This window comes from Lissotriton vulgaris, chromosome 12 (genome assembly GCF_964263255.1).
Source record: "Lissotriton vulgaris chromosome 12, aLisVul1.2, whole genome shotgun sequence".
NCBI lineage: Eukaryota > Metazoa > Chordata > Amphibia > Caudata > Salamandridae > Lissotriton > Lissotriton vulgaris.
Genome location: NC_141700.1, coordinates 239,406,808 through 239,425,692, shown reverse-complemented (window position 1 = coordinate 239,425,692; position 18,885 = coordinate 239,406,808). Strand labels below are relative to the sequence as shown.

Genomic DNA, 18,885 nt, shown 5'->3' with positions numbered 1-18,885 from the left:
GGCGCCGGCCGAAGCCGGCACAGGAGAACCGGCGCCTCGGGGGGACCGCGTCGGGGGTAACCCCGATGGAATCGGCGCCGGGCCGGCCGGCAGGCCAGCCGGCGTCGACCCCGAAGGCCCTTGCGGCGCCGGGGTCGGAGCCGTCGGCGGCACCGGGGCCGGAGCACCCGATGGCGTCGAGTCGGGGACACCCGACCCGCTAGGGCCCCCAGACGGTAGCACTGGGCCCGAAGGCGCCGTAGGCCCCGTCGGAGAACTGAGCGCCCTCATGGCCATGAGGAACGCCTCAATCTCCTCAGGCGTCGCACCGTGCCCAGGGACCGGAGGGTATGGGGCAGGCCGCGCCGGCGACTCTCGCGGAGCCGCGGGGTTGGGGTCACCCGAACCCCCGGCCGCATCGCGCGAGCGTCGGGGGGAGTCGGGGGTACGATGACGACGCCCCGACTTCTTGTGTTTCTTACCTGAAGAGCCCGACGAATGGTGACGACTTCCGGAGCGTCCGGCGCGGCTCCGCGACCGCTCCCTCGAACGCTCCCTGGACCTCCGGCCGGACCGGGACCGCTCCCGACGCGGGGCCGACACCCGGAGCTCGAGTAGCTTGCGGGACCGCTCCCGTCTAGCCTTACTAGTCAGAGCCCGGCAATCGACGCAGGCGTCCACGTCATGGTCGGGGCCCAGGCACCGGAGGCAGAGTCGGTGATGGTCCGTGACCGACATCGTGCGGTCACACCCGTCACAATTCTTGAAACCGGGCATCCTACCAGGCACCAAAAAGATAGTAGAAGGTTTAACAAAGTTGGTCAAAAGACCGGAGTACTGCTCTTCGGATCTGCGCTTACTGGCGCGGAAAAAAGAAGAACTGACGTCAGCGCGCGGAGGCGGCGTCTATATACTCCAGCGACGTCATCACGGCGCACGACGCCGACGACGGACGCGGAGCCGCAGGGGACGCCTGAAGACGACGCCTACCGACGCGCAGGGGTACTGCTACGCAAAAGTGTCCGGATCCAGACTGACGCCTGGGGATATTCTAAGGTAAGGAATCTAACACTAACGTGTTTCTTTCAGATTTCCTGTGTTTGTGTGCAATGGGCACATGGAAGTAAGCATCTTGTAGGTCTATAGCACATAGCCAGTCTCCCTGTTGCAACTGAGGATAAATCTGATGCAACGACAGCATGCGAAACTTTTCCCTGCGAATCCATTTGTTTGCCTGTCGCAAGTCCAGAATGGGCCTGAACTCGTTCTTGTCCTTCTTGCGAACCAGAAAGAACCGGGAGTACAGACCTCTTCCTCTCTGAGACAGAGGTACGTCTTCTATCGCCCTTTTCCTCAACAGGATATCCGCTTCCGCCTGAAGCTCGCGCAGCTGAAACTGCGAGCTGACCGGTGGAATTGCTGGAGGAGGGCTGGTGAACCGAAGACTGTATCCATTGCAAACAATATTCAGCACCCACTTGTCCTGAGTAATTTTTCTCCACTCTGCCAGAAAAAATTGAATGCTTCCCCCTACCGGAGTGGGTAACAGATCCGGGGGAAGTAGACTCCTAGGGCCTAGACCCAGCCTGGCCCTTGGGTGCCGGAGCCGACTGCTGGCCTCCTCTGCCCTTCTGGCGCTTCTGGAACGGCTTACGGAACTGTTGTTGATGTTGCGACTGTCCCGAAACCTGGCCACGTCCTTGCCCACCGAACCGCCGTTGGAAAGGGCGGTACGTCTTTTTAGTCTCTTTAGGCTTTTCCAGGCCCACAGCCGTGAGCGTCTCGGCCTCCGCCTTCATGCGGGCCATCTCATCGTCCGCATGCTTCCCGAAGAGGGTCTCGCCGGAGAATGGCAGGTTGGCTACCCTCTGCTGTGCGTCCGGTTTCAGGGACGTAAGCCGGAGCCATGCGTGACGTCGTTGGTTGACTCCATGGCAAAACCCATGAGCAGCCAACAGGGAAGGGTCCGCTGCAGCGCTGATAATCTGGTTCGCCACCAGCATCCCTTCATTCAGCACTTCCTGGAAGTCCTCACGCTTCTCGCGAGGTAAGTGCTCTATAATTCGCTCGAGGGAGTCCCAGAGGGCACCGTCGTATCGGCCCAACCACGCCGTGGCACTCGCAGCTTTCATGGAGGTAGCGGAAGTTCCACAGACTTTCCTCCCTGCCGAATCCATCCATCTGGACTCCTTATCCGGGGGAACCGTGGATGACGGGGTGGTGGCATGTTGTTTGCGGGCCGCCGTCACAATTACAGAGTCCGGAGGGGGTTCCGTTCTCAGAAAGGCCGGATCCGAATCGGGAGCCCGGTACTTTTTCAGCAACCTCGATGGAGCCGCCTTCCTCACCGCAGGGGTGAGAAAAAGGGCCATAGCCGGTTCCTCCAGGCCCGGCACCAGAGGCAGGAGAGGACGAGACAGGAGTTTTTGATGCAAAGTCTCAAAAATGACTGAAGTTTTAGGAGTAGGCACCGTCAAGGATATGCCCAACTTCGCAGCGCCCCTTAAAAGGACATCATGGAACGCCACCAGGTCATCAATCGGGGACACCCTCGTGTCCGGTGACTCCGACAAGGTAGGAGAATAGTCCCTGGTACCAGAGGACCTTGTGTGGGAGCGAGATTCGCGCCTCCTATGGCGGCGACTCGACCTCGTGGATGATCTGTGTCGCGATCTCTCCCTTCTCCCAGAGCGAGAGCGAGACCTGCCAGTCCGTGGCCGCTCCACCGGTTTCCGTGGCGGGGTCTTCCTTGGCTCCTCTCGGGGTTTCGGTTTTGGGGTCCCCTTAGGAGGTACAGGCAAAGACGGCAGCGAAGTGGACCTCGGCGGAGGAACCTTCGGCTGCGGGGCGGGCCCATGCGGAGGGACAGGAGGTGGTGGTGGGTCGCCTGAAGGAAGTGGAGGTTTGGGTGGAGGATCCTCTTTAGGAACAGGAGGAGGAGTTGGCGACTGAGGCCGAGATGGCGTGTACACACCTCTGAGTACACCGAGCCCGGTGACCCCTTAGTCAAAGGGGGCTGAGATCCAGCCCCTTCAGCAGGTGATCGCTTCCTCTTGCGCCCTCCACTAGAAGCAGCCTGACTTCTGGGACTAGAATCCCTCTTGCGCCGTTTTGGAGAGGCTGAACGACTCCCAGACGCCGACCTCTTTCTTCTCGACGCTGAGCGTCGCTTTTCTGGCGTCGAACGTCGCCTCCGTGACTCCGGCGTCGAACGCCGCCTCCGCGACGTCGACCTTCTCTTCCTCGATGTCGAACGTCGACCCCTCGACGTCGACCTCTTCCTCCGTGACGTCGTACGCCGCCTCCGCGACATCGAGCGTTCCTTCTTCGACGACGAGCGTCGACGTCTCCGTCTTGATGCTCTCGACGTCGAGAAGCCCCTCGACGTCGACCCGTGCCTCGACGGCGATCGACGGTGTCGCCTCGACGGCGAGCGTCGATGCTTGTCACTTCGCCTTCGATAGGAAGACCTTGACGTCGACGAAGACGATGACGTCGACGGTGGCTTCGACGGCGACTTCTCCATGATCTTCGACGTCGAGCCGTCACGCCATCTCGACCCGGAGCCCCGGGGAGAAGGGGAGCACACCGCCGTCATCCCTCTCGACGTCGCCGTCGATGCAATCGACGTCGACGGAGACCGGGACCGTTTGCTGGACTTCCTGCCTCTGGGGAGCCCCCCAGAGGCCTCAGCAGAGGCAACCTTCCCAGCCTGCCCAGACCCACCTGCAGCCTGCAGACGCCTCTCCTCAAGGCCAGAAAGCCTGATCTTCATCCTGTCCCTCAGAGTCCGAGCAGTAAACTGCTGGCAGATGACACAGTCTTCAGGGACATGATCTTCAGGGAGGCAGACGATGCAGACATCATGGGGATCACTCTTGGCCTTCTTCCTCCCACATGCTGGACACTTATCAAAAAGGCCAGGCATTTTAGAGCCCTAAAACGCCTGAAACAGCACACAAAAGAGAAAGAGAACACCAAGAAAGTAAACAAACACTTTTAAAACACAAAAGTGCCAAAATATCCAATAAACGATTGAAACAAGGGAGAGCTCAATGCCAGGGTCCTGTAAGCAGGAGCCGTAAAAAAAGAACTGAAAGTAGAGGGACCTGCTATGCATTCTGGGATACTGGGAGAAGTTCTGGAAAGTTCTCTTAAAGGCACAGTATCCTATTTTAGCCACATAATGGCAGCCTATGGGGCTTGTCTGACCATGCCTTCCTCTCTATCATTCCAGTGTCTTTTACTGGGTGAGGCAAGTTTCTCTATGGTAGAAACTGGGCAGGCTTATTATGTGTGGTGTTAATTGGTGGAATTTCTAGTTGAAGCACTGGACAGTGTAGCCTGTGGATATAGGCTGCATTATTTGTCTTTAAATTCTCTCTTAAGTGTCTTTGCAGTTTCTGCATGTTTTTTGACAACTTAAGAGATTATTTTTGATTGCCGGGGTCCACGCACATGGGCGGGACTATTCACTAGATTATGACTATACACAGAGATCCCCTACTACAGAAACAAGCTTCCGTGGACCTGTTTTTGCCATTCCAGCAGTCTTCAGCCCGGCCTGCTTGAATCCAGTGGCAAAGTGAGCAAGGGACTCACGTCTGAGCATACCCTGCCACACTTATGGCAGCCAAAAGCGGTACAAAAGGGGGTGGTGATGGACGGAGCATCTTAATCAATCAAACACTCACACCCAGTCAAAAGATCTGGGTTTAATCCATCACCGTTCTTTAGCCCACTCTGCCACCCCAGTTCAGACATGGCTATATGCAAATCAGTCTGTCCCTGTGCCTCATGGGAACAGTCCAGCCCGAACTGCCAAGCCATGTCTTCCCTGGACCGGAAACAAGCTTCCGTGGACCGGTGTCTGGCAGTGAGCGTTGAGCATAATGGGCGCAACCCTAGATTCGATCACTTCAATCCATTGGAGCAGAAAGGAGTCATTAAACTGATATCAGAGATTCGGTCCGGCTCTCCTTTGGACCCTTGTCCAGTCTCTGTGCTGAAAGCAGTCCCAGATACCATTGGGGAAGCTCTCACTCCACTGTTTGCCTCTATATTTAACACTGGTCACTTCCGAGGCCCCTGGAAGATAGCTTCTATCCTGCCTCTACTTCAAAAAAACTAATTTGGACCCTACGGACCAGAGTAACTCAGACCATCTCTCGTCTTCCCTTCCTGGGTAAGATGATTGAGAAGGTCATGCATGGTCAACTTAGTCGGTTCCTTCAGTCCAACTCCCTGCTAGACACCACACAGTTTGGATTTCATCCGGAACACAGCACCGAGCTGGCGCTAATAAAATCTACAGATGAGATTAGAGAGTCCTTAGATCAGGGTGGGGCTGCCATACTTATTATGCTGGACCTCTCAGCCACTTTTGATACGGTCCATCATAAAGTTCTGGTAGACCGTTTATCGGCGGTCGGAGTCCATTGCAAGGCCTGGGACCTTTTGAAATCTTTTCTGGCCAATCGAACACAAACAGTGGACCTTGGCAGAGACAGCTCTAAGCCCTTTTCTCTCCCTTGTGGAGTTCCACAAGGTTCTTCGCTCAGCTCGACATTATTTAATGTTTATGTTGCCTCACTGGCACTTTTGATCAGATCCTTTGGCTTACAGCGAACCTCTTACGCCAATGATACACAAAGGTGCTGAGGTGGAGACTGGCTCAAAATGCCATAATTGTATGCAGGCAATCGCTTTATGGATGGCGTCAAACTGCCTTAAACTTAACGCAGGGAAAACCGAGGTTATTATCTTTGGGAACACGGCACATCTGTGGACACCTGATTGGTGGCCAGACACAATGGGCGTGCCCCCAACTCCTGTGGACAGGGCGAAAATCCTTGGAGTGATTGTGGACTCCAAACAGGCATATGGTGATCTGGTCAGTAGGGTCGTCTCTTCCTGTTTTTTCATTCTTCGTATCCTGCGTAAAATCAAATTTTTCCTTCCGGAAGAAAGTAGGAAAATAGCAGTCACGGCGCTCATTCGCTCACGTCTGGATTATTGCAATGGTCTCTTCATTAACATCCAGAAGAGACAACTGGCTAGACTCCAGATTGTGCAGAATGCGGCAGCCAGGCTGCTTTCAGGGACCCCTAAGTTTGTTTCGGTGAGGGCAGAACCTAGAGCCCTTGACTGGCTCCCTGTCTAACTCCGGGTCCAGTTTAATGCGATGTGACTAGTTTTTAAGGCCCTTAATGGTATTGGACCTGACTTGCTGAAGCAATCTATTCAGTGGTAAGTTCCTGGAAGAGCCTTATGTTCCACGCAAGCAAAACAAGTTATTCTCCCCCGCATCAATAAACAGAGCTGGGGTGGCAGGAGTTTTCGGTATTGTGCCGCCAAAGCATGGAACAGTCTTCCTTTCCTTCTAAGGAACTCGACATAGCTGCTTTCATTTAGAAAGGGATTAAAAACCTGGCTTTTCAGGTGATTGTTTTTGCCCACAGGCATAGCCACAGATTCCTTCAGATGGTTGCGTATAGTGCCAGGACACCTCAGGGTAGCAGAGTGCTTTAAAAATCTTAGTAACATTAACATTAACAAGACAAATGTGATGTCTGTTAGTGAATCAAAGATGAATGAGGTGGATTTAAGAATACAATCCCCTTGCTTATCCAGGGCCTAGGGTAAACCCTGGATAAGCAAAGGGGGTGGTGCAATGTACTTACAAGCCAGGACATGAACGTTTAATTTTTAAATGTCCTGGTAGGAAAAAACTCTCAAATTTGTGTGTCATTACTGCAAGACCTACCGCTCCCATAGGATAACATTAGGATTACCTCATTACATTTTAGAAGTGTGATTCACAATTGGCAAGAGATAAACACTTCAAGTCTGGTGTTTCTGGAATCACAATTTAAAATCCAAACTCATGATGGAGTTGGATGTTTAATTGCAATTCTGAAAATGACACTTTCAGAAAGCTGCAAAAGAACAAGTTACTTACCTTCGGTAACACTTTTTCTGGTAGATACAGTATCTGCCTGTGGATTCCTCACCTTGTGAATATCCCCTTGCGTCAGCAAATTCGGAAATTCTTTTCGTAGCTTCGCGCCGACGTGGAATTGGACGTCAGAGACACGGCATCGCACGAGACTCCGCTGACGTCACCGACGCCCATAATAGGCCCACGCAAGCGTGATGACATCAGTTCCGCCCTTTTTTCCGTGCCTTCGAGGCACACGGACGGACCAATGACAGTATATATATACATAGTATACACAGTACACGATAGTTAATGTTAATGTTAAGCCGAACTTTTTGAGCGCACGGCTACCCCAAAAGGGTGTCCCGGCGCTTTAGCAAAGAGGCCCAGAGAAACAAGAAACCAAAGGCATACACACTACAATCACAGCGGATTACTTGGTAAAGAGCAGAGTCTTCAACTCCTTCCTAAAAGCCAGGAGGTTGTTCGCTTTCCGAAGAGAAAGTGGGAGCTCGTTCCACAGGCAAGCTGTCACGTATTGGAAGGAACGACCTCCCATCCGGACACGTTTGACCACAGGCACCTCCATTTTGGCCAGGTCCGCTGACCGCAGCGACCTCCGTGGCACATAGAAAGCAATACGCTTCCTCAGATAGTTGGGACCAATCGCATGGAGGGCTTTAAACGCCAGAGTGAGGAGTTTAAATCTGATTCTCCCAGAGATTGGCAGCCAGTGCAACCTAGCTAGGAGCGCAGAGGCGCTGGCTCTCCTGGGCAGGCCATAGATGGCTCTGGCTGCCGAATTCTGGACAATTTGCAGTCTGGATAACAGATACTTAGGTAGGCCTGCAAAAAGCGCATTTGCATAGTCCAGGCGGGATCCCACAAGCGCCTGGACTACATTCCTACGATACTGCAGTGAAAGCAGAGGAAGGAATTTCCTAAGCATCTTAAGGATGCCGAAGCATTTCCCTGCTAATCCCAGAATGTGTGGACGGAAAGAAAGATCATCGTCAAACACCACTCCAAGACTTTTTACCTGAGAAGATGGTTTCTCTGGGGGGAACATGTCCTGGGGCCACCATGTCTTCCAACCCGGATCAGGGGCACAGCCGAAAAAGAGCAGCTCAGACTTGTCTGAGTTGCATTTCAGGCTGTGCCGCTGAAACCACGCAAAGACTGCACTCAGACAGTCCTTGATTCTGCCGCCGTTGAAGACCTCTCCCTTCCTGCAGGTGAACAGGAGCTGGGTGTCATCAGCGTATGAGATGACCCGGGCCCCAAACGCCTCCGCTACCTCCGCTAGAGGGGCCATATATATGTTGAAGATGGTGGGGCTCAAGATAGAACCTTGAGGCACCCCCACCTCCAGCGAAGGCATTTCAGCCGAGAACGGCGGAGCCCAGATCACCTGTCGGCGGTCGGCAAGAAAGGATTGAAACCAGTCCAGCACCGTACCTCGCAGACCAATCTCCCTGAGTCTTGAAAGGAGACCTGCGTGTGGGACGGTGTCGAACGCCGCCGATAGGTCCAACATGACTAACATAGCCTTTCCCCCATGATCGAGCGTCTCCCTGATGGCGTCGGTAACCTCTACCAGAGCTGCCTCCGTGCTGTAGTTCGCACGAAAGCCAGACTGGGAGTCATGCAGCAGTTTGTTGTTCTCAATAAAGGTGGTCAGAGTATGCTGAACATGTTTCTCCAACACCTTCGCCAGAGCAGGGAGGAGGGAGATCGGTCTGTAGTTAGCCCACTGCAGGGGGTCGAGCAGAGGCTTCTTAATCAACGGCAGAATGAGTGCGTGTTTCCATTGTCGTGGAACCACCCCTGAGCTCAATGATAGATTAAGCAGGGGGTTCAGCAAGCTGTTCACCGCTGAGGCCACCCTGCCCAAGCATTTTGCCGGACAGGCATCCAGAGGCGAGCCAGATTGCAGCCGGGATAACAGCTCGAGCGATGTCTCACAGGACAACTGGGGAAAGACAGATAGTAAGGGCCCAGATTCAGCCTGTAAGGGAGCTAAATGGGTCGACTTACCCCAAGCGTCAGCCGTTCGGGAATCCACAGATGAGAAAGTGTCAAGATAGTCAAGATAACACACACAGTGTGAAGCAAATGTAAGAAAACATCTGAAATAACACATTTTCTTTGACCATAAAACAAATGCAATACAGTTACTCTGGTATAGAAAAGTGGACAACGGGGAGACGGGCGGGTCAGTGAGGAATCCACAGGCAGATACTGTATCTACCAGAAAAAGCATTACCGAAGGTAAGTAACTTGTTCTTCTGATAGACACATCTGCCAGTGGATTCCTCACCGTGTGAATAGAGTCCCACAGCAGTCCCCACTCCCGGAGGAGGGTGTCCACACTCCTATACCAGAAAACCAAGGAGGACAGAACGCGCAAAGTGGCCGTCCCTCCTCACCTCGGTATCCAAGCAGTAATGCTTCGCGAAAGTGTGGCGGGAGGACCAAGTTGCGGCCCTACAAATATCCTCTACAGGAACACCTCTAGACAAAGCAGAGGTTGACGACTTAGCTCTTGTAGAATGAGCCCTTATACCCTCTGGAGGCTCCTTACCGGCCAAAGAGTAGCAGATCTTTATACAGAGGATGATCCATCTTGAAAGAGTTCTTTTATGAACCGCTCTTCCTTTTTTGCAGCCAGCAAACCCAATGAAGAGCTGGTCACACACTTGACAGTCTTTAGTTCTGTCCAGGTAAAAGCTCACCGCCCTCCTAGGGTCCAGACGGTGTAACTTCTCCTCCTCCTCCTTGGAAGGGTGTGGTGGAGGATAAAAGGTAGGGAGGGTAATGGATTGTCCTAGGTGGAAGGGAGTCACCACCTTAGGGAGAAAAGCAGCCCTGGTCCTAAGAACCATTCGTTCAGCATGAATGGTCAAGAATGGGGGCTTGGAACTAAGAGCTTGAAGCTCACTTACCCTCCTTGCCGAGGTAATTGCAACCAGAAAGATTGTCTTAAAAGTCGAAAACCTCAAGGACACTTGTGTAAGGGCTCAAAGGGAGCACCCATCAAGTATGTTAAGACAAGATTTAAGTCCCATTGAGGCACAATAAAGGGAGTAGGAGGGAATGTATTAGTGAGACCTTCAAAAATCTTAAAACTACAGGAGATTTGAAAAGAGACGGCTAGTCCAGCAAACATAGAAATGCCGACATGGCCGAGAGATAACCCTTGACTGTGGTAACAGCAAGCCCTTGCTGCGCCAAAGAAAGAGCAAACTGGAGAATATCAGATAAATGGGCTTTCAAAGGGTCTACAGATTTCTCTCCACACCAGGTGACAAATGTTGACTATCTGTAAGAATAAATGGATTTAGTGGAGTCACGCCTAGCCGATAATATGACATACACCACATCGTGTGAGAGAGAAAAGGAATTCAGGTTGCCCCGTTCAATCTCCAGGCATGAAGGTGTAATGTCTGGAGGTGGGGGTGTAGAACCTGCCCCTCCATCTGAGAGAGGAGGTCTGCCCTGAGAGGGAGACGGAGCGGCGGGTAAGAGGAGAGGTGGAGAAGATCTGTGTACCACACCCTTCTTGGCCAATCCGGGGCGACCAATATGACTTGGGCCCGCACTTGGCAAATCTTCTCAGAACCCGAGGAATCAAAGGTATGGAAGGAAACCCGTAAAGGAGTGGTCTTCCCCAACTCAACTGAAACGCGTCCCCCAAGGCTCCTTGCATCGGATACTGGAGACTGCAAAAAGACGGGCAGTGAGCATTCTCGTGAGTGACAAACAGGTCGACCCGAGGCGTTCCCCATATATGAAAGATGTCGTAAACTACCTCTGGATGGAGCCTCCAATCGTGGTTGGCCGAGAACTGCCAACAGAGTGTCCGCACGAACGTTCAGAACTCTGGCCAGATGATTTGCCATCAGACAAATCTGATGGTCCTGAACCCAGGACCAGAGCCTCCCTGCTGAGACACTGCGACCTCACTCCTCCCTCCTTGTTGATGTACCACATAGCGGTCGTGTTGTCAGTCAGGACTTGGACTGACTGACCGCGAAGGGAAGGGAGGAAGGCCTTGAGCGCCAAACTTATCGCCCGCAATTCCAGAAGGTTGATATGAAGCAACCTTTCCTCTGGAGACCAAAGACCCTTGACCTCCAGGTCCCCCAGATGAGCACCCCACCCTAGAGTGGATGCATCGGTTATTAATGTGGCCCCCGGTGGAGGCAGTTGAAAAGGCTTCCCCTGAGACAGGTTGCCTTCCACGCCCCACCAAGTCAGATCCGCTGCAGCTTCTCTGGAGATCCTCACCGACTCCCTGAGATCTCCGTTGTGCTGATACCACTGTCGGCGGAGGCACCCCTGGAGTGCCCTCATGTGCCAGCGTGCATGGTTGACCAACAGAATGCATGAAGCCATCAGACCGAGCAGGCGAAGGACCTTCAGGACTGGAACGACCGCTCCATTGTAAAATAATGGAATCATTTCCTGAATGTCGCGAATCCTTTGAGGAGGAGGGAATTCACGACATACAGTTGTGTCCAGTACAGCACCTATGAACAGGATGCGCTGGGAGGGCACCAGGTGAGACTTGGGTACATTTATCGAAAAACCCAACCTGTACAACAACTGGGTTGTGTCTTGCAGATGTTGGAGCACTCTCTCGGACGACTCTGCTTTGATCAGCCAGTCGTCCAAATAGGGGAATACTGGAATCCCCGACCTTCTGAGATGTGCTGCCACCACCGCCATCACCTTGGTAAAGACTCGAGGCGCAGTAGTATTTCCAAAAGGAAGGACCGCAAACTGATAGTGTTGTGACCCTACCGTAAAACGGAGATACTTCCTGTGCGACTTCAGGATTGGGATGTGAAAATACGCATCATGCAAGTCGAGCGACACCATCCAGTCTTCTTCCAGAGGCGCTTGAAGAACCTGCGCAAGGGTGAGCATCTTGAATTTCTCTTGTTTCAGATAGAGAGTCAATATCCTGAGACCCAGGATTGGACGAAGTCTGCCATCCTTCTTGGGAATCAGGAAATACCGGGAGTAGCATCCCTAACCCCTTTCCTGCTCTGGAACCACCTCTATCGCACCCTTTCTTAATAGAGTCTGCACTTCCTCCTGTAGAAGCAACAGATGTTCCTCCGTGCAGAAACCTTGGCAAGGAGGGTAATTGGGAGGGAATTCCCGAAAGGGAAGGGCATACCCATTTTCCACGAGATTGAGAACCCAAAGATCTGACGTAACCGATTCCCAATTCCGTAGAAAGTGGGTAAGCCGACCCCCCCACCGGACCCGCATGATCCTGAATGGCGGATCTAGGGCAGCTTTTCTGTGGCTGGGGGCTGGAGGAGGCAGAGGAGGAAGAGGCCTGACGTCCACGAGGACGAGCTCTTTGCTTTCCCCTGTAAGATCTGTACAAGGTATTCTGCTGATGCTGTTGTTGTTGCTGCTGCTGACCTTGTCGATAATTGTGAAAGGAAGAGCGTCCAAAATCTCTGAATCTCCTGGCCGAAGAACCCCTGATCTGGAGACCTAAAGATTTGGCAGTAGCTCTACTCTCCTTAAACCTCTCTAAGGCAGTATCGGCCTTTTTGCCAAAGAGACCAACACCATCAAATGGCAGATCCAATAAAGCTGCTTGAACATCTGCAGAAAAGTCTGATCATTTTAGCAAAGCCGACCTTCTCGTGGCAACCGCAGTGCCCATGATGCGAGCCACAGAATCAGCAGTGTCCAATCCGCTTTGTATTACTTGGCGTGCCGCCGCTTGAGCGTCAGACAACACTTCCTCAAAATCACTCCTACTTCCATCAGGAATCTTAGGAGCCAAAGAACGCATTGAATCCATAAGTGCGTGCACATATCTCCCCATGAGACAAGTGGCATTAGTGGACTTCAATGCCATACTTGCTGAGGAGAAAGTCTTTTTGGCCACCTGGTCCTGTTTCTTGGCCTCCTTATCCCCAGGCACTTGGGGAAACGCACTCAAAGACTTCTTTGAACATGCTGCCTGAATGACCAGGCTCTCAGGAGAAGGATGAGATGTTAAAAAGGCAGGGTCTTCTGGTGCAACCCTGTATCGTCTTGCCACACTTTTGGAAACAGCCGGAGCAGTTAGAGGCTTTTTCCACACCTCCATAATAGGCTCTGTTAAAGCCTCATTAAACGGAAGCAACGGTTCCACCACCGAACTTGACGAGTGTAGGACCTCAGTAAGAAGATTAGACTTCGATTCAACTTTTGGCAAAGTCAAATTAAGAAGTCCCGCAGCCTTCCTCATTACTACATGATAAGGCTGGACGTCCTTTGAAGGTGCATCAGAACCTGATGGTAACTCCCATTCCGGGGAAAAATCCAGGCCACTAGCATCTGCCAGGTCTTCAAAGCAGTCTTCTTCTAGTTCACCTTCCACCACATCAGGATGAGAGTCAACATATCTCTGCTCCTCCAAAAGGCGTTGTGCCTCCCTCCTGGACCTCTCGTTAACACGCCTCTCCACTGGATCCACCATCGACTCCAACGGAGCCGGAACCGACATCGGTATCGAATCCGATGGCCCAGTGGGTTGTACTCGAGGTCGACTTGGAGCGGGCGACACCGGGACCGGCGTCGACGACTTTGGCGGAGCCGTGTATTGCCATGGCGGCGTCGGGCTGGCATAAACGGCATGAATGGAGCCAGGGCATAGGAGTGTGGCACCCCCAAATTGTAGGCCAGTGGACCCATGGGACCCGAAGGTGCTCCAAAGGGGTACGAAGCCCTTGTAAAGACGTCATACATTGCGTTCAAAAACGCTGATGGGTCTTTGGCTGGGGCAGGAAAAGGTGGCTGAACACCCTCAGGCTGGACTTGAGGTGGGAACGAATCCGGCTCCTCCACAGGCACAGATTCCCCTTCCACCAGAACTTCTTCTTCCTCTCGGGCCGGGGACAGCGCCAGAGACGGATCGGAAGCCGGAGTCAGCGACTGCACTTGAGACTCCGAAGGCAAAGCCTCACCTTCCCGATTCGAAGCTTCCTGTGGTGGGATCACCTTTGATCGAACCTTCTTTGGCGACTTCGATCTCGAGTCCGACTCCTTTCCCGAGTGAGGTCGGGAATCATGTCTCCTCTTCTTATGCTTCCTTCTTGATTTTGAAGCATGTTCCGTTAAGGACTTCGAGGTCGACTCCTCTCGAGATCTAGATCTTGACTTCGACCTCGACCTTCTCGAACGAGATCCTGAAGACGTCCTACCTTTGTCAGCCTTCAACTTCGCCACCAGGAGCTTGGTTTCTCTTTCCCGCAGGGCCTTCGGGTTCATCTTTCGACAAGATGAACACCCATCCTCATCATGATCAGAGCTTAAGCACATAAGCTGTCCTCGTGCGGGTCCGTGATGGACATCATCTTCCCGCGTTCCTTGCAGGGCTTGAAGCCAGTCTTCTTCGTCGACATCGTAACGAAACAAAGAAGCAGAAAAACTAAGGAAATAGCAACAAAGTCACTAGAAAGCTACTGAGATTCCCCGAAACCGTTAGCGTCGACGACGCAGAAAAAAGGGAACTGATGTCATCATGCCGGCGTGGGCCTATTATGGGCGTCGGTGATGTCAGCGGAGTCGCGTGCAATGCCGTGTCTCTATGACGTCCAAGTCCACGTCGGCGCGAAGCTACGAAAAGAATTTCCGAATGCTGCTGACGCAAGGGGATATTCACAAGGTGAGGAATCCACTGGCAGATGTATCTATCAGAAACAACAGTTGATGGACAGAATGCAGAAAAATGTCATACAGTCACCTCAGTACAGAAATCTGGGCCTAAATCCATCGTTTTTTTGCTCACCATTCCAGTTTGAACCCAGCCATATGCAAATCAGTCTTGACCCTGTGCCCCATGGGAACAGTCCAGCCGAACTGCCAAGCCAGTTCCTCCCTGGACTGGAAACAAGCATCCTCGGGCTTTCAGCCCTCATCAGCCTGGATAGCTTGAATCCAGTGGCATGGAGAGCACAGGACTCATGTCTGAGCATACCCGTCCCACTCAGGGTGACAAATGCAAAAACAACAGTTGATGGACAGAATGCAGAACAATGTCATACATTCACCCCAGTACAGAGATCTGGGCCTAAATCCATAGTTTTTTTGCTCACCATGCCATTCCAATTTGAACCCAGCCATATGCAAATCAGTCTTGACCCTGTGCCCCATGGGAAGAGTCCAGCCCGAACTGCATTGTTCTGCATATTGCCCATCAATTGTGTGTCTTTTACTTTTAGAAAGTTGTCCACTTTAGATAATTGGTGCCTGCTGCCTGTCTCTGATCACATGTCTGAGGTGGGTGGCAGCTGGGCTTTGTGTATACCCCCTAGACAGCCACACACAATGGGAGTTTAGGCGTGACTTGATGGGTCATCCTGGCAGGATGGGAGGGAGGAGCTGGACCCAGTTTCACTTACACCTGAAAAGGATGTGTCCTGCTCCCACACAAAGGGCTGCAAAACCCCCTCGAGTGATCAACTGATAGCTAAAAGTTGGCTTGGGGGGAGAGGGGAGTTTGGAGGTTAAGTCTACATTCTCTGAAGTATACGGCGCACTACATGGCGAATCAAAGGGAATGTAATGCAAAGTTGATGTAAAACTGTGATAAGGACAAACTATTGATTATTCCTTAAACGTGAAGAGAATAAAGACTGTTAAATAAAAGAAAGAAGAAAGCAAAAAAAAAAACCCTATGTTGAGTCTGGCACCAGGGCTGGACTTCTGAGCACTTCAAAGACCTGTCTCTTAAGTCTCCCTCATATCAAAGGCACCACTGGGTACTGGGCAGTACTGAACCTCAGACACCACCACTTCAATACACTTCTGGACCTGTGGATACTCTGCCAGGAAGAAGGACTGCTGTGCTGCTGAAGGACTGCCACTCTGCTGGATTGCTGCTTTGCTGTGATGACCTGCTGCCCCCCTGCCTGGGTGAGAAGGACTGACCTGCATCACTTGTTCTCACAGGCCAGAGTGACTCCAAGGGCTAGTAGGCTGGCCTCCTGAGGTCTCATGGACATAATAGACGTCTAACCCCTCTACCTGGACTCTGCTACCTGTGAGTCTACCCTGCCAAGCAGAGCTCCGCCAGTTCTGGACCCTTGGAAGTGGGTCTATGGTGCTTGCCAGTGGACCTGATGCATCTTCTCTGCTAAGCAACGCATCCCCAAGCAGAACCGATGCCTTTATTCGACTTAGCGGCACATCCCTGAGCAGAACCGACCCATCGTCACTGTGGATTGGACCAGTTGCAAAAGACGTGCATTGCTGTAGCCTCCCGCATCTTGGGTCTGACGCATCACCTTTGGAACCACCACTTCGTAACGTCTTTCCTGGCGAAAGCTCCTTGCATCCCTCATTGATGGTAGCCTCAATGACAACGCAGAAGCTCCACATCGCACCTTCACCACACATCAGAACCAACACATTACCCTTGGCTTCGCCTCGCATGCTCGACAACATGACTCACATGGCAGACTCACTGTATTTCGGAACCTTCTGCTGCACAACATTCAGCTGCCAAAACCAGGTCCCTGTAGCCGGCCAGCAGTCCATTGCGGTCGACCTGAACTTGTGACTTTTTCCCAGTCCGTTGTGACCAGGTATCCCTCTATAGCGTTTTGAGCTTTTTGGTGCTATTTTTTACTATAAGCTCTAAAATTCGACTTCTCTAGTTCTACCAATTTAATTTTTGTCGTTTTGGTCTGGTTTTATTTATTAAAATTTACTCTATGATTCTAAACTTGGTGTGGTATTTTTTGTGTGTGTTTTTTTAACTGTTTTACTGTTTGAAGTGTTGCCCAAAAACTTTACACATTGTCTCTGAAGTAAGCCTGACTGCTCTGTACCAGGCTACCAGAGTCACAGTGAGCACAGGTTAATTTGGGGTTTTCTTGTGCCTTACCCTGACTAGGTTTGTGGTTGCTGCTTGACCAGGGCTCACACCCCAGTCAACCAACAACCCTATTTCTAACAACTCCAAATTTATTGAGAGAGTACGCATAGGACCTGCAGTCCTATTCCTTCCCGTTACCACTCTGTAGTTTCCGACTACTCTTCTACTCAGTCCCTGGAAACTCCTACCCCTCAGGATGCATCTAATCTGCCATTTTCCCTTACTAAAATACATAATAAAATGCTGGTAAAGACAACCACGCAAAGGTTTGTAAGATTAAGGTTTCCTCTAATTTGCCGAAGCCTCTCCCTTGCCCTAGCAGTGAAGCCTTTTCTTTTTGGAACAGGGAAAGATAGATTTGTTAATAGAGTTGTCACAACCAATCCTCACTCACAGCCAACTCGTTGTATGTAGACGATGTTCTGCATATGTTACAGATCCTGAATATAATAATCCCCAGATTAAGGACTCCTATAGCTATGAGCGTCTACCCACGACTGACAACACTATAAGGGTGAGTGGCTATGAGCTTCAAATAGAAGACACATTCATACAATGCCTGGGCACAGAGGCCTTTTGTGGTCTTGAAACTCTAGATTGGTATTATTATGCAAAAGTCCTGGCATGCCTTAAAGTACCCACAATTCCCAATAAGAATGTATTACCATTAATTGGGATAGTTCCTGCACATCTAATTAGGACCTGAATCCTCTGGGATAGTTACTACCTGCACTTGTCTCCTTCCTTTTCAAGCACTGATTGAAGATACACTAATGCAATGGAATATTTTCCCCAATCCATCAAGTTTGTTTTTTAAAACTATGGTCACAATGTTATCAGTGTCGAAGCGCATAGGACTACTCCCAATTCTAAATAAATAGAGATATACTTACTGCTCTGTAATCAATAAACATTTCTTTGAATGCCAAAAAGTCAGTAAAAGTGAGAAGCATGTCGAATATATCCCCGGCTATCTCATCTTTATGTAATCTGTAAAAGAATTTTAAAACGTCTCATTAAAATGCTCTCTGACAAATGTATCCACTAAAACAGGGAGAATCCTTAAACCATGTACTCTGAACAAAGCAAATGTATACATTATTTTATACTGACCAAGGCACACAGTAAATAAATCATTCCCAAGGTACAATTTTTACATATGACATATTACAACATACTACAGCAGATTGATATTCTTATTGGATAGATTCTTTGGATGAAAAATGTTGATAGCTTCATGACTATAACTACAAGATACATAACAAATGTCAAGTATAATAGCAGGGGTTAACATTACTTCTCCACTGCTGTCAGCTCCCTGAACAAAGACTCTAAAATAATGTGATTATAGTTTCATCACTTCAATAAAGTAAGATCCTTCTCCTGGCATTAAAGCAGGACCTACATCCCTTGGGGAGAAGAGAACTCCCAGAAAAGGTCAAAGGTGAACTCTTAGGTCTTAAAAAATCTTCTTCAACGTTGCTAACCTTCCTATAGTTACATTCTTAAATATTCTGAAATTCCAGAAGAACTCAGCACTAGTGAAGGGTCATGGGCACGTATTATAGTGTCAGGTGGGGTAAGGAATTAGTATTTTTACTGAAGGAAATCCTCTCCTAATGAATGGAACAAGGCAAGCTTTGAGCCTGTAACACATGCTATTGAGAGAGATCGGTGCTGCACTCACTAGGCTTTGTGATACATGTCTTAATGGTTAAAATAACAAGTTACTTATCTTAGGTACCGCTTTTCTGGTGGATACAGTATCTGCCTGTGGATTCCTCACCTTTTGAATTACCCCTAGTCCAGCATTTCTCGGAAATTCTTTTCATAGCTCTCCCACGTCGACGAGGACGTCATAAAAGCACGGCTCCGCTCGCGCCACCGTATGACGTCACTGGAGCCATAAGAAGACCTCGTTGACGTGCTGACGTCAGTTCCAGGGAGGACCGACAACATTTCCACAAGTACACATAGTATACATAATATATATACAAATACATATAGTATAGTATATAGTATATACATAAACAGAAAGGAAAGGAAAAGTTAATAAACAAAGCACTTC

The 18,885-nt window shown here is 50.8% G+C and overlaps 1 protein-coding gene across 1 annotated transcript in view; it reads right to left on the bottom strand.

Annotated features, from left to right (window-relative positions):
* The window catches only part of ARL2BP (ARF like GTPase 2 binding protein), a 332,718-nt gene that overhangs the window by 37,436 nt on the left and 276,397 nt on the right, over positions 1-18,885 (bottom strand). The window contains exon 6 of the mRNA XM_086947737.1: positions 17,711-17,807. Coding sequence (XP_086803863.1) covers positions 17,711-17,807 — 97 coding nt within the window. The remainder of the gene's footprint in view (positions 1-17,710; positions 17,808-18,885) is intronic.